Genomic DNA, 15,537 nt, shown 5'->3' with positions numbered 1-15,537 from the left:
AGCGGAGCACGCCGCGCGCTCCAGCCGGTCCCGGCGGTGTCTCCGCGGCGGGGCCGGGGCGGGGCGGGCCGGGCCGGGCAGGGCCGGGCGGCTCCACCGCCCCCCGCATCACATGAGGGAACTTCGGGCCAATGGCGCCGCGCCGGGGCCGGGGCCCCGCTCGCTCCCGCGGACGCTCATTCAAAACGCGGCCGGGCTCGGGCGCCCGCAGCCCCGCACGGCGCCCGGGGCTCCGCGGGGCGGGCGCTGCCGGCCGCGATGCCCGGCGGGGCCGCGGGCTGAGGCGGCCGCCCGCCCGCCGCCATGCCGGTGAAGAACCGGTACAACCTGGTGGACGATGGCTGCGACTCCCGCGTCCCGCTGCACAACGAGGAGGCCTTTCAGCACGGCATCCACTTCCAGGCCAAGGTGAGCCCCGGGCGCGCTCCCCTCCGCAGCCCCCGGGCCCCGCCTGCCACAGCCCCGCGGCCGCCGCGCTCGGGGGCCCTGGCGGCGAACCCCCGGGAGGCTCCCCCGCTTCGGCTGCTGCAGAGAGGGGGCTGCGGGTCTCTGCGGGCTGGGCTCCGGTGCTGTCCAGCAGCCGCCGGTGTGGCCCCCACTGGCCGCGGGCCGATGGCCCCGTGGCTCCAGGCCGGGCTCGCCGTGCCCCCCCCCCCCCTCCCCAACCTTGCCACGGTTATTCCTCAGCTCTGGAAGTGCCCCTGGGCCACGCTGAGGGAGTCTAAAGAAAACAGCAATCAGTTACGAAAGCCTTCCATTTAATTAGCACAATCAAACAGGTTCTTGCTCTTTTCCTAGCGTTTTTGCAGCTGTGTAATCCTTAGGCGCTGCCTTGTGTGCTGCGTTTGGGAGCTGCTCTGGAATGACCCCTCTTGACAGCACCGTGGATGCTGTCCCAGGTGCTCATCCCTGCCTGATCCAGTGCCTGTCCTGTCCTGCCACAGCTCCTTATTCTCCTGGAAACCAGCAGACTATGTGCTGCTCAAATAATAGTGCCTTACTCCAGCTGACCCCTTCCCTGCATAAAAAGCTGGATAGACAAGGTCTGCAGCCTTCAGGCATCAGAAAGAAATACTGATATTGTCAGAAATTCTGTATTGATCGTGAAGAACAGCCTGGCAGCACAGCAACACTCTCAGAAAGTGACTCCATTGGAATTGGCATTCTGTAGACAGCATGGGGAATGGGTTTATAATTCAGCTGACAAGAAGAATTGCATTTTGCTGGAGCAACTCACAGGCTCCCTTCCCCTCTTTGCAGGTGGCCTAACACAGATTAGAAATGGAATTCACGCCTGCTGTCTCCTGAGCTGGAAAGAAGGGGCATATACATTCCAATAAAGCTTTGAAATACGGATTTTGTGCCTCTTGGTTTTCCTGCTGAAAGAGCTGCAAGATTTAAGCAGGATACAGGATGAATCTGAATAGACAGCTAATCATGTATTTTAAAAAATTTATCTTCCTTAGGGAAGAAAACATTTAATCTGTGATTTCTCTATTTAAATTAGCATTTGCTGTGCTGCAGACTATGCTGAGGAGAAGAAAAATTCTTAATCTGATTTTTAAAAAGATGGGAAGCAACCGTACCTTTAACTGAGTGAAACTGGCTTTTCAGACTGACAGCTCCAGGCATCCAGAGCTGGCGAGTGGATAACACCCTGTTAGGAGTGTGGGTCTGGGATGGGGTTTGCATTACCTTAGTAACATGCTTGCTCAGTTCTGCTTTCCAGCCTGTCTCTTCCAATTATGCTGCTCATTGTGGGCATATCAGTCAGCTGCAGCGCTGACAATGACAAGGCTGCAGCTGGCTGCAGGTGTCTCGCACCAGGCAATCCTACTGACCACACTCGCTCTCTAATCTCCACATTCCAAAACTGCCTTCCTCCCCCTATAATCTTCTGGAGGTCAGTACTGGGAGCTGCTTGTTTGGGCAGAGTTTTGTGTGCTGTTCCATGAGTTTCATGGCTCCGTGTGGCAGCACAGGTACCCAAACTCTGCAGCCACACCAGAGCAGGGAATTTGAAAGAATCTCCTCTAGTTCAGCAGTCCCAGCTGTCCTCTTGCCCCAATTAATTTGTCATTAGGAGCATGGCCTGTTCCCCACTGCAGCTCTTCTGCTGGCAGACAAAAGGCCAGCCAGCTGCAAGGAGCTCATCTGGATTACCAGTGACTGTCCTGACAGCCAGCAGAGCAGGGAAGGAGATCTGCACCCCAAAGAGGCCACAGATGTCAGCAATACAGCTCTGCCCTCCCCACCAGCCCAGAGGGAAGCCCTGGCTCTGCTGCTCCCCTCCCTGCTGCCCTCAAGCTCTTTTGCTCCGAGTTTGGTTCTCCTGTGGTTTACCAAAGGCTACAGATGAACTTAACTGCTCTTAAAAATGCCATTTTGCAAAGGCATTTACAGAAGCAGCAGCAAAGCCAGATGACCTTTCAGATTGCTTGTGGTGTTTATTTCAAAGCAGGAGAAAGAGCACTAAAGACTGAGCCAGGAGAGCTCATCTCTGAAAGCCCTTTTAAGCAGACATTTTACAAGATAAAACCCATTACAATCTGCAAGTAGTACAGTGGAGAAATAAATCCAGAGCTGTGTCAGTAACAGCAATACTTATGGGGCTCTTCTGGGGAATTATTTTGTCTCTGCTCATATATATAATATCACCCTGAATGTTTGCAGGGGCCTCCTGATGAGCTGCTCCTTTTCCTCTCCACAAGGGAACAACTTCCAAAAAACCAACAGTTTGTAACCACGCGCTAAAAACCAGACGCAGTTCATGAACCAAATGCTCCTGGGAGGGTCACTAAACTCTGTGAACTGCCCTCAGTCCCCACCACTAACAGCAGAGATGGGCTGTGTTACCCTGAGGGAGCTGATGGGCCCCACTGGGCCCCCAGCAGCACCAAACCCAGCAGCTGCCAGGGCCACTCCCAGCACGTGCTGTCATCGCCCTCTCGCTCGGTGACATTCTCCCCGTGCTCACCAACGCGCCCTGGGCGTGCAGGTGTTCCCTCAGAGCTGAGCCACGGCACTTTACAGCATCAGCATCCTTTGCTCCGCACGCGCTGTGACTGTCCAGGACACCACGTGTTTTCCTGGTTCCCAAGGCTGAGCTGGCAGCTCTGTGCCTCCTCCCCTCGGCAGCGCGGGCACTCCTGTGCAGCCGTGCCACGTGTGCTGTCACCGTGTGCTGTCACCGTGTGCCACCGGGCAGCAGCTGCCGCCTCCTGCCAGCAGGTGCACGAGCAGGTTCTGCTTTGGCACACGAGGGGAGAGTGCAGGCAGCACAGGAGGAAGAAATGCATGCAGCTCGTGGGTGTTCCACGATAACCTGTGGAGCATGGGCAGTGTGCTGCCCTTCCTTTCAGGAGAACAGGCAACCAGCTCGAGGAGCTGTAGCTGTGGTGCAGGGGTGGAGGTGATGGGAACCTGCCATCTGCCATGCCTCAGACCCCAGTAAGAGACTTTGCTAGAACTGGCACAGACACTGGAATGCAGACACGCAACCCCAAGCAGTATGGTTAGGGCTGCAGCTCCCCTAAGCAGGGTTGTAGGACACAGATTTGGGTGGGTTTATCAGGATTCTGCAGACAGCTGGTCCCGCCAAGCAGGGACAGCAGTATCAAGAGGTAGCATGGTCCAGACTGAAAACTTAAACTAGAATCACAAGGCTTTTCCAGGAAAGGTGTTTGTTGCACATCCTGGAAGCTTTACAGCTCTTTCAATTTTGAGCAGGTATAGTAAGGAGGAACAATGGATAGACAGTCTCATCTTCAGAGAGATCATGACTCAATTAGCAGCAGACATTGCCCTGCAGAGCACTGGTAAAGGCACATCCAGAACCTGAATGAGGTCAGAGCCTCACACCCAACCTCAGAAATCCCCAACTTGGTAACATTGCCTACAGCAGATATTCCTATCCTGTCCTGGGTCGAAGGAGTCCAAGCAAGGAGGAACTAAATAAATGAGAAAGGCTGTCTGTTTTGAAGAAGCCCACACCATGAACTTGTGCCTTACTGCACAGCCATCTCACGTTGTGTCTTTCAGTACATCGGGAGCTTGGATGTCCCCAGGCCCAACAGCCGCGTGGAGATCGTGGCAGCCATGAGGAGGATCCGGGTAAGTTCAGAGGAGCTGAGCCCCACACGGAGTTAAAGCTTACACTCCCTGGAGTGACTTGGTTGCAATCTACTGTTCCACATTCCCTCCAGCCCTTCCTATCTGGAGCTCAAATCTCAGCCCAGTCAGGTTTGCAACAAGCTTCTCCAGGAATTCCCAAGGCATCTTAGCATAGGCCCATCCTGTGCTCTCTGCAAAGGGATCTGTTATCAAGACTCAAATGTCTTGATAACAGCCCTCTCCTGTGCTGAGCAGCCATGGGGCTTCTCCTTGAACCTGGGAGATTTATTTAGCCTGTTTGGAATTTTGTGTCCGTGAAAAATAAGCTAGACACAATGTGCTTCACAAAAGCACTTGAGTTCATTGACAGTTCCAAATATATTGTGTTATATATTGAAATATCAGTGCCCTGGCAGGTGTGATTGATGTAAATCCCATCTGACTAGACTTTGTGGATTCTGCTGCTCCTAGAATAATTTGCTGCTTTCCCCATGCTCCAGTACAGTTTTACAGTTCCTGTTTCTCATCACCAAGCCTGCTCTCTTCCTGTTCTGCCCCTTTATTCTGCAGAGCAGCCTGTGAATGGTCCCCAGATTTAGCTGTGATTAGCAGGGTTGGGTGGCTTACATCTGCTTCATGTATAACCAGTTCAAGTGCATCTCCCCCAAAAGGCAGTGCAGCTGTTGTGTCTGGCTGAAGTTTTGCAGGGGTCTTAATTCTGAGACTGTTCATATGTCTCACATCAGCTGAAGCAAGTTTGAGAATCTTCCATTTAAAGCTTTGAAGGGATTATCCTATTTCCCCCCTTCCCCCACAGTGTTTAACCATCTAATTTTCCTTTAGAATAGTGATTTTTAAACTTAGCCTGTAAGTGGCTGGGAAGCTGATGTATTCATCTCCAGCCAAGCTTAGAAATGACATTCCCCTCCCTTTGCCTGCTCAGACTATTAGCACAGCTCTTGCTCAGAACACAGTTCAGCAGCAGTCTAAATTGCCTGGTTATTTATGGAACAGGTGAATATCTGTAGGAAGTAAAAGCAATAGGTGAGGACTACCAGGGCAGTTTAGGTGCTGGCATAATTATTGGCAATTTTTCATTTCAATCAATATTTATCATCAGATTTGACACTGCACTTCTGCTGATCTATGGCACCCTTGTAAGAAAAAAACAAACAGTATTTTAATATCACCTAAAATAAAGTGTCACGTTCTGTTTTCACACCTGCCATTGCCACAGTGGTACCCTGCTCAGAGCCTTGGCAGTGCAATAGCATGCTTGAGTACCACAAGAAACATGTAAAAAACCCACTCTGCATTTCTGGGTGCCGTCACTTAATCTTGTCACACAGGATTTTTAAGTAGGCATCCAGTAATCTATACTGAGTTTTTAATCTTGGAAGCCCATTCCAAAAAGGGAGGGCTTCCCTTTTCATGTGCACATTGTACAGCAGGATCTTATTCAGACACTTCCTGGCTGCTGAGCGGAAGATGCTCCTCTATTGAAGATAGTTAATTGGCACTGCTCCTTAATTAGAGCATAAAGAATGAACTGGGAGGTCTTTGAAGAGAATTCTGGTGCACAGAGTACCCAACCTAGGAACTGAGGGAAGATGGGGGTTATTTATGTAGCATTCATTTGCATGCAGAGGCCTTGTCTGTACTAGAGTTTTTTCCCATGGACTCTCAGCAGCACCAGTTACAACTGGGAGGAAACAGTGGAAGAAGCCCTTGAGGGAAATGAGTATTTTGTTCCTATGTTATTGTGAGTGGCAGTGCCTGTTTGCAGTGCAAGAGTGAGTAAGGTCCCACAGCCCTGTCAAGTGTTGGCAGGGGCATGTCGTGGTGAAGCTTTCATCCTCTGTGCACTCCAGTGTTCCACTGGAATTCTCCACTGGAGCAGAAAAGTCGTGCAGTACAAGCCCCAGCACAGCACTGCCTGTGCTGCTCCTGTGCCACAGGAGGATTGGGGCCATCCCAGTGCTGATGGAGCTGGGCCACAGCTCAGGAGGGCTCTTACTCAGCGCTTGTGCTGCTCCAGAGCGAGCAGGGAGGAGGATGAGGAGTCACAGCTCTCTTTCCCAGGCTGTGTCAGAGCTGCTTACTCTGCTTACTCATCAGCAAATTGATACAAGTGCCAAAACTGCCTTGGGGGAAAAGTCTCCAGCTGCTGAGGACTCCAAATGTCCTGAGAGGGTCCTAAGGAGAGCAGCAGCACCAGGTGACGAGTCTGCTCCTTGGCGTGTTCTGTACTGGGCTCTTTTACCAGTCACACGTGAGTTATACCAGGGATTCTGGATCAGTGGGATTCTCCATGCATAAGCAGAGCAGCGTGCCTGCAGACTTCAGGATGTTACTCCCAGAGAGCCTCAAATAACAAGTTTTAGCATCAGCCTGCTGAAATCGTGACCTGCTCTCTGGCAGTAGGTATTTGAGGGGCAGTCTCTCAGTAAAGCTTAAATCCATATTCTGGGCTGAATGGATGCTTGTAGAATTGCTAGCAATACTCCATTAGTCACACTTTAGATCCCATTTCATAACAGACTGGAAAGCCTTGTCTCATCATGTTCTATGCTTCCACTGGAGAGAATGCAAATGCAGTAGGTAGAACAGGGAAGCTGCTGTTCTTAGCTTTCCATTATGCAGAGCTAGACAACTTTAAGTTTGCTAATCCTCGCAGTGGATTATTAGCTGCCTACAGCTGCCATGTTGTTATTATATGATCAGAGTTCAAGCTAATCCCTCTACCTCTTGCCCTGGCAGGGGAGGTGATGAAATGAGTTTGCAGCTTGGATAAATACACTGTACCCTGACAGGCACAGCGAGGGCCTGCTGAGGAGAGTCCAATTCATCTCACAGCTCCAAGCACCCCGGGCAGGTGTTCCCCCACCTCCCAGGGAGCAGCATCTGCTGCCTGCACCTGCCCAAGGCCATCCAGGTCTGGGTGTCTGGCAGCTCCTGTGCTCCATCAGCGTTCTGGTGGAGCTGGCTTCTGCTGGAGTGGATCCCTCTGCAGGTATTGGAGCCTTCTCAGCACTCCAGGGAGTTTATGTACAAATCAAGATCTTTCCTCCTCACAATTCAAGCAGTAGCTAATGTGAAGATGGGTTTTGTAAAACACAAAACACTTCCTTGAAGCTGCTGAAGTTGCTTGGAAAATCTTAGCCAGGGAATGGGATGGCTTCAAGTTCAGGGTTAACATCACCACACATCCTGCATGCATTCCCCAGAGCCAGCACTGACCAGAGGAGAAGGTCAGCTGTTCCCTTCCCAGAGCACCTCTACCCTCAGTCCAGCACTTTGCAGCCAGCTGAGCAGGCCTAGTGCTGCTATTTTGAGTGGGCAGCTGTACAGGGACACAGTAGGAGTAAGTGACAAAGCCTGTCATCCCCACAGACAGCCTGCTGCCAGCAATTCCCCAAGACACTCCATTTATCTACCTTCAAGGCACAGAATCAGTTTTCCCTGGAATTTGCACTTAAGAATCTCTGAAGCCTACAAATTCCAGTTCTGTTTGGAAGGTTTAGCTTGGACCTATGCAGGTATTGACACTCAGAAAGGAGCCAGATGTTGGATTATTTAATCATTCTATAAGGGAACAGCCAGCTGGTGCTGTGCCCATCCAAACACCAGGATGAGCAAACAGGAGGCAGGCATCCAGACTAATGTGTCTTCTGTTACCTCCACATTTCTTGAGCTTAATTTAATTGAGAAGCCTTTTTCCCCAGAGGCCAGTGTGCCAGAGAAACAGAAGCATTTATAAATCTCAATGCAGGATACATGAGAAATGCCTGAGCTCTCCTTGGAACGAGAACTGGGTTCTCACTTCAGCCTCCCTCTTCTCCTGATCATTCTTGCTGCATCCATCTTTGAGCAGAGCCTCAGCACTTTGCAGTTTCTCCACACAGTATCTGAGTGAGGAGGTGCAATCCAGCCACACTGTACGTCAGACTGACTGCCAAGTATCAGCTGGTAGTGTTGAAGTGTGACATGACAGCAATTTAAATCAGGATGAGTAAGTTACAGTCCTACTGCACAAACTTGTGAAGCAGAGGCAGCAGGGACAGCTGCAGGGAACCTGCCTCTGCACTCCAGAGCTCCCAGCCCCAGAGCTGGGCTGGCTCACACAGCACATTGCACTTAAAGCCCTGCCAGGCTGTAAATTCCAACGGTTCAGGAGCAAATATGGGTGTGATTTATCTGCTCTTCCTACAGAAGGAGAGGAACCAGGTGGACAGATGGCAGAGGGCAGAAAGACTGCCTTCAGCCCTCTCAGTTTAATTTATTACTGGGTGACAGGTTTCAGAGGTAGAGATGTTTCATGGGCTTGTCCAGGAGATTGTTCTAGAATACAGTTCCCTCAATTTTCCCAGGCAGGCAGAAGTTCACTTAGAAAACTGCTGCATAAATTCCTCTGACATATTCTGCCTATAAGCCCTTCCTGGGTTATGATGCTCAGAGCTGTGTTTTCCTGCCAGCTTCATGTTAATCTGAGCTGCAGTTGTGATCAGAACTCAAACAAGAGAGAAGCTGAATTCCCAGCTGGGTTTCTTGGTTAGTCTCTGCAGCCTCTCCTTCTATAATGAAGATATTTGGTCAGCTGTAGCTGAGGCACAGACTCAAACATGGAAGTGCAAACTGCTGGAGCACTTGCCCTGGGGTACAGGCCTCTGTAGCTCCACACCAGGAGCTGTTGTTGTTGGATGGGAGTTTGTTCTGCTGCAGTTCCTGGAGGGTTTTCCCTTTCAGCCTCTTTGGAAGAGCATCCAAATGCTCAGCTAATGATAGCCCTGGGCTGTGACAGACAACAAGCCTAGTATCTTAAAATATTTCAGCAGCCTCAGACTGCTGGGGTGGACCTTTCTTTAGTTCTCAGAACACCATGCACCTTCCTTTCATTTACAGGAGGATGCAGGAGAAACAGATGACAGTTGTGACAAGGTTAGAGTGAGAAACACACTCCTTCTCCCCCACACTAAGAAGACATTGTATTCACCCCAGAGTATGCTCCAAGAGAGCATCATTTTCTAGGATACCTTCCCTGCATCTCTGGAGAACCATGCAAGGGTTGTTTACCCTGCTAAGTGTTAGACACAGCCTATGGCCTCCAGGAGAGAGCTGTGGCAGCCAAACTAATACACACAAGCATGTACAAACTTGCTCTGGCACCTTCTGCAGAAGGTCTGGTGTCAGCTCTGACTCTTCTCCAAAGCAGAGGCCTAAGAAAGGCTCTGCAGCTTGACACAGGCAGTACATGATCAGCCCACAGGGCTGCTCAGCTCTGGGTCCCAGAAACACCAGTTACTCTCAGGGTCCCATCCATGAGATCAGGCATCTGAACCAGTTTAAGGTTCCTACCACACAAGATTAAGCTAATTGGGTTTACCTTTCCAGGCCCTGGCAAAATACAGCAAGTGTTTTCAGGATAGTAATTAAATGTTAATTGCAGCTAAGTTTAGCCCTAATGCCTCATTAGTTTGTTTTCCTGTTTGTTGCATCTATAGCAGAGTCTCCTGCACAGGGATGGGGATCAGGCTGGGCTTCCTGGGAGGCAGGAGTCCCACATGTGCTCTGAGGGTCTCTGAGCCTTGCCACAAAGTTCTTATCTGCTCCTGCCCAGGGCAGGCAGCACTGAAACCACCACATTCAATGCACAGCCCTACTGCAAAGCATTCTACTGCTGCACACTGCAAATGGCCCCCAGGTTTGTTCCCACAGTCTGTTTCCTGGTCTTCAGGAAGATAAAGCATGACAGGGATGTCACCTTACCTTAAGGGAGGACAGACACGTTATGGGTCTTACCTGCATGCAGCACAGGGTGCTGAAGGAGCTGAGCCCTCTGGCAGAATGTCTGTCAAGAATCCATTTCTCCAGGCAAAACAAGTGGCTCCAGTGTGAGACTGCAGGAGCTAAAACCTCCCAGGCACTGCTCCTCACCCTGCTCCCATCCTGCCACTGAGTTCTGCAGCCTCTCCCCCTTCCCAGTCTGCCCTGCAGCACCAATTAGCCAAAACACCAGGTGGGACAAGATCTCCCTGAGCTCCCCTGCCATGAAGGCCCCAGGAGGGGTGGGTCATGCAGGTGCAGCTCCTTAGGCCTCTCTCCAGGTGTTCTCTGGTCACCTTGACAGGCTCTGGTGTGCTCCATGCACATGCTGCTTTCCTAGCCTTACAAAAGACTAATTAAAATGTGGAAGCTGGCTTTCTAGAAAAATGGAGTCTGCCTTGTCTCAGACAAACCCAAGCTTGTTTTACCCATTTTCTGCTGTTTGTATTATCTTGAAACAAAGGGAAGAAGCTCTTAATGAGCTGTTTCTGCAGTGGCATCATGCACAGTGTTTCTAGGCAGCATTGTGTGACTGTGGTGGAGAACTGACTATGCTCTGTGCATCTTGAGTGGGAGGAGAGGAAAAAACACCTCTGAGATTACACAGGAATCCAACCTTCTGCTCACTGCTTGGTCTCACCGTACAATAGAGCTGCCCCACTGACTTAGAAACTCCTGCAGATTTCCACCCTGCTCATCTCCAACCCTAAATCACCTCTGGACTTCCTGCCACAGAATAATTAGTCACCTTCTGTCACTTAACCTCTGAGCTGAACGAGTGGGACTGGTCAAGCTGTGAATACAGGCCACTGTGCCAGAAGACAGCTGAGGGCATTTTCGGTGGCCACGTTTCATGACCCACTTTTTGAGGAGTGGCCGGTGACCAGAGATGCTTCAGCTCCTCCAGCCCGTTCAGAGTGCACGGTGCAGGGTTGGTAACAGATGGGTGGAGGGATCAGTCAGTGAAATGTGTCATCTCCAGGCAAGGGTGACCTTTAGTGCCTTCCTCAGAGCCCTCAGAACTCCATGGCTTCTCCAGCGAGGGGATGGAACCAGTCGGGCACATTAATTCTGTTTTGCATAAGAGTCATGGTGGATTGGAGTTGAGTTGAAGGCTAATAAAAGCAGCATTTAAATGGATAAAAGCTAAATTAAAATGTTAGTTCTAAATAGAACAAGACAGAGGTTTTTGTCTGATGCTGAATCTTGGCAATGAAGCAGGTACCTTTTAATTGTAAAATAAAGTGGCTTTAACAGTATTATCATTATATTACTGAAGCATTTAATTTCACTAGCTAAAATATCACCATATGAGATCTCTGCAAAGCTTTTATCTAGTTTGAAATAAAGAGACTTTTTCACCAATTATATTACTGGTTGTAGAGTGTTACAGAGATGAAATATAATGGCTTTCAAATTACATTCTGGTGAAGAACACTCAGCCACGACTCAAAGCTGCTTCTTTGTTGGTGCCTGAAAAAATGTAATTGAGAAGGTAACCAGAGTGTAGAGAGCACATTGGACTGGCTTGGTAACAAGGAGCTGCCTAAATCTGAGTGACAGCTGCAGGGGCACAGAGCTGGGGCTGCCCCTGGGGTGGAGCAGAGACCCTCCCTGTACAGCCAATACAAGTGCAGGGGTGGATTTCCACCAGGGCAGGGTGATGTGTTTCAGGAACAAAACAGAATAGCCCATGAAGATACAAACACTTAAATCTGTCCCATGAGTCTCTCTCTGTGCAGGGAAAAATCTGAAAAAAAAAAAAAATCATCCTGTGGCTACAGTGTAATCCTCCTGCTTTGACTGAGCCTCTCTGGTTCTCAGGTTGAGTCTGTGCTGGGCACAGGAGGAGGCAGCCAGGGCACAGCAGTGGGTGCCCCTGTAGATGTTGTCTTGATTTTGTCACATGCAAGGGCCCTTTGTACTGCACTGATCAGTGTTCTGAGGAGAGGGACCCTGAGGGACTGTGACCACAAAGCCAAATCCAGCCCAGTAAAATAAGATTTGCTCACAATAGCTTGGTTCTACGCTTGCTTTCTTCAATTTGCTTTTGCTCTGTAGTAAATGAGGCCTGAAGGCAGACAGAATCTGTGCTACTTTACATAGTACTTTGACAAGCTACTTCATGTTTTGACCAAATAACAGTGTGGTAAATCTAAAGCATAAAAGTCTTGAATGGCTCCCTGGAAGGAAGGTTGCTTTGATGAGGGAGCAGGGATTTTTTAAAGGCATTATGGAATGGTTTTCTTTCTTTTCCTGCAGCAGTGATTAGACATTATTTAAATGTCTTTTCCCTGGACCAGATGGGTTATTTGGACTAATTGGCAGCTGCCTGACAGCTTTCAGGACACCTGAGTCACTTCCCACTTCCTCCATCCTTCTGTCACTGCTGCTGCAGAGATCCTGCCTGGCTGGATCTGCTGGAGGGCAGGGTGTGGCCCTGTGCATTGAAGGAGCATCCCAGGCCCCAAATCACCCTGTTCCCTGCACAGCCACCAAACCCTCTGAGTTCCAGGCTCTTCTTCCTAAAAATCAAATTATTTTTGTCAGATGAAGAAGAGCAGAGGGACATGTTCAGGCCAGGTGCAGTGTGGTGGAGGATGAGGCAGTCACAGCTGCTCCAGGAGGGTGTAAGGCACACGAGTACTCTTCAGGCTCAGATGGCACCTGTTGAGTGTCCTTCACCTGCTGCAGAGCCACACTTGGCTCACGGAGCACTCAAGTGATGCCACAGCACCATGGACCTGCTCAGTCCTGCTGCAGCCTGTGCTCCTGCTGTTAATGATTACGGGGCATAAACTTCCATCCCAGGCACATTTCCTGTGTTCATGTTGTTTCCCCCCAGGGCAGTGCTGATCTCCTGCTCGTCTCGCTTCCTTGAATCCCAGCTGGTGGCAGGAGCTGTGAGCTGGGGCAGGGGACTCTGTCTGGGGTTAATCACTGACCTGTGTGAGAGCAGTGCAGAATGCATTGATGTCCAGAGCTTCACACCTCCTGCTGACACCACTGCAAGCCCAGGGACACGGGGAACAGCACTGCGGGGAGAGAGGAGCCTGTGATGTTCTGGTACAGTTTTGGTGACAAGACCTCAGTGACAATGAATACTGAGAGCATAAAATCCTCTTTTTCCATAATTTCCATATCTAAACCCAGGCTTTTCTCTCATCATGATTCACTAATCTCAGTAGCTCCCCTGAGGCTAATAGAGTCCTTGAACTGCTTAATATTCTGGAGTTTTGGAAATGACACAATTAGACCTGAATTTTCTTTCTCTTACAGTAGCAGTCTTGTTTCCAAATTTGAGTGAAGTTTCATGGACAATTTGAGGAGAACCCAGAGACTTCCCTTTAAATTTAGGAGCTGCAGTTTTATTAGCACTCAGTAATTTCTAAGCAAGGCCCACTTGGAGAGAAGCAGCGTGGGAGCTGTGCTGTGCCTGGCTCTGCTCAGGGCTGCACATCTGGGTAATACTCATCCTTTCAGTGCAGCACCTGGAGGTCGACTATAAGTCACTGAGTTTTCTGTAAGAAATGTTTGCTCAAGTGGAACTGCTGCAGATCGATAGTATTAACAGCTCCAGAGAAAAAGTCTCCTTGCCTGGCAATAAAGCAGATTATTTCTGTCCCTGAGTGTCTCAAACCAGTCCATGGCAAGGCTGTTCATGGCACTGAGGTGTAGAAAGGATCAGCTGCACCCAGAGCTTGAGCTAACAAAGAGCTCTTTGCCCTGCAGGAGAACAAAGATGGATTGCACCTAGCAAAGGAGTCCTGAAGCCTGGTCTGCACACAGCAGCACACTCAGCATCCCCCCATTGTCATTCTGGTCTAGTTTGTAATCAAGTGCTGGTTCTGAATGCAAATGGAGATCAAGTCCTCGTTCTAGCTTGGATTCTGCTTGCTCAAAGATAAAGGTGCCAAGTCCAGCTTCCTGACTCTGCTGTGGATATGCAAAGGAAATGCTAATTTCCTTAGTAGGTGGCTAGGAGAAATGGCAAGACAGAGCTGGAGGACAGCACCCGAGATGCATATGGGGTGTGATAGCAAGTCTGGAAGCCAGGAGATGTTCCCTCCCTGCAGCATTTCCCCAGAGCAGGTGTAAAGCTACATCATGCAGATGTAGCTTCTCCAGATTCTCAACAGCAAACTCCTGCTTGCTGTTTTAAAGGCATTAAAAGCTCCTTCTCCTTTGGATAGGTATCCACCCTGGGAGGGCATGCTGAGCACCCTGAAGTCACCAAGGCTTTCAGGAGGAGGCTGCAGGGCAGCACAGTGCTGGAAATGGAGAACCCCAGCAGGTCACACCCAGCCCTGTTGGGAACCGGGGCTGGTTTGACTTGGTTATCAGGCTGAACACGTGGGCACTTCTCTGCCTCTTCCTCTGAGCCTCCCCTGCCTGCCCCAGGTCTCAGGAGCACTGACATTCCCTCTCCATCCCTGCACTCAGAGCGTGGCTCCCAGCCTGCTCTGGCTGCCTTTCCCTCTGGATTGCCACCCCCTTCCCTTGGACTACCTGCACTAAAATAGCATCCTTACATAAACACAAAGTCTTGCATTATTTAGAGGCCTAAAATCCCAGTACCTGCCTTTGTCAGAGCCTGTACATGGCAGTGGGATTAGGTTTTCTCCCCGTCTCTGTGCTGTGCCAGTGAGTCCCTGCCCGGACCCTCATTAAGCCCCTGCCCCACACTCTGAATGGTGGGCCCTGCCTGGCTCCCATGGCCACAAACTGCTCTGAACAATGCTCTGCTCTCCTGAAGAGCAGCATCACAAACACACCTCTGACAAGCCACAGAAGGACAAAACTGGCCTTTTATTCTCTCTCCAAACAAGCAATAAACACCACCTCGCAGAGACAGAGCAAAGCAGCCCTGTTAATCACCCCTGCCCTATCTCCCCCTCCTGCTTCTGAGGACACCAGCTCCTCTTTTCCCTCTCTGCACAGCCTAGCCAAAATACCAAGAAGTGAGCCAGGAGCATCTCCCCTGCCGTGGCCTGCCAGGCTCATGGAGAGGGGTGGGTAGGGACTGAAAGTACAGCAGGAATTTTGGAGCAGGCAGCAGAAATCCTCAGTTGCCTCCTGCTCCTGTCTGTACAAGCAATGTCTGGTGGCCTGGCCCTGCCAGCGAGGTGCTGGGTAGCTGTCACTTGGCAGGGGCTGGCTGTAACCAGAACAACTAAGTGAATGAAGTAGAAAATGAATATCCTTGCTTTGTGAGTGAGAAACAGACATAGAAAACACTCTGTTACCTTCCCACAGCCATGCAGGGGGTCGGGGGCTTTTTCATGGAGCTCTGATCTTGCTGCAGAGTTCTGGCTCCTGCTCTTCAGAGCTTTGTTGTGTGAACCTTGATGGACGAGGTTTAAAGCAATCCCAACTCCTAACTTGCCTCTTGTCCTACATACCAGACTGGAGGGCAGCTAGGATATGAAACATGCACTAAACCAGGCCCTTCTCTGCAGGGCCTTGTGACACAGATGTTTGTAAGGAAATACGGAATTACCTGAAGATATTGCAGTGTTTAATTGCAGTTTCACTTCTCAGGGTTATTTCAGGTGAATCTGACCTGCTTCTAATGAAATTAGCACTTTTTATCTGCAGTAA

General features: G+C 50.2%; 1 protein-coding gene across 1 annotated transcript in view; it reads left to right on the top strand.

Moving 5' to 3' along the window:
- The window catches only part of LOC128798481 (carboxyl-terminal PDZ ligand of neuronal nitric oxide synthase protein-like), a 28,745-nt gene continuing 13,208 nt past the window's right edge, over positions 1-15,537 (top strand). Inside the window, exons 1-2 of the mRNA XM_053962044.1 lie at positions 1-408; positions 4,042-4,113. Coding sequence (XP_053818019.1) covers positions 304-408; positions 4,042-4,113 — 177 coding nt within the window. The 5' untranslated portion in view covers positions 1-303. The remainder of the gene's footprint in view (positions 409-4,041; positions 4,114-15,537) is intronic.

This window comes from Vidua chalybeata, chromosome 21 (assembly GCF_026979565.1).
Source record: "Vidua chalybeata isolate OUT-0048 chromosome 21, bVidCha1 merged haplotype, whole genome shotgun sequence".
NCBI classification, from domain to species: Eukaryota; Metazoa; Chordata; class Aves; order Passeriformes; family Viduidae; genus Vidua; species Vidua chalybeata.
This window is presented reverse-complemented; position numbering and strand designations above follow the sequence as displayed.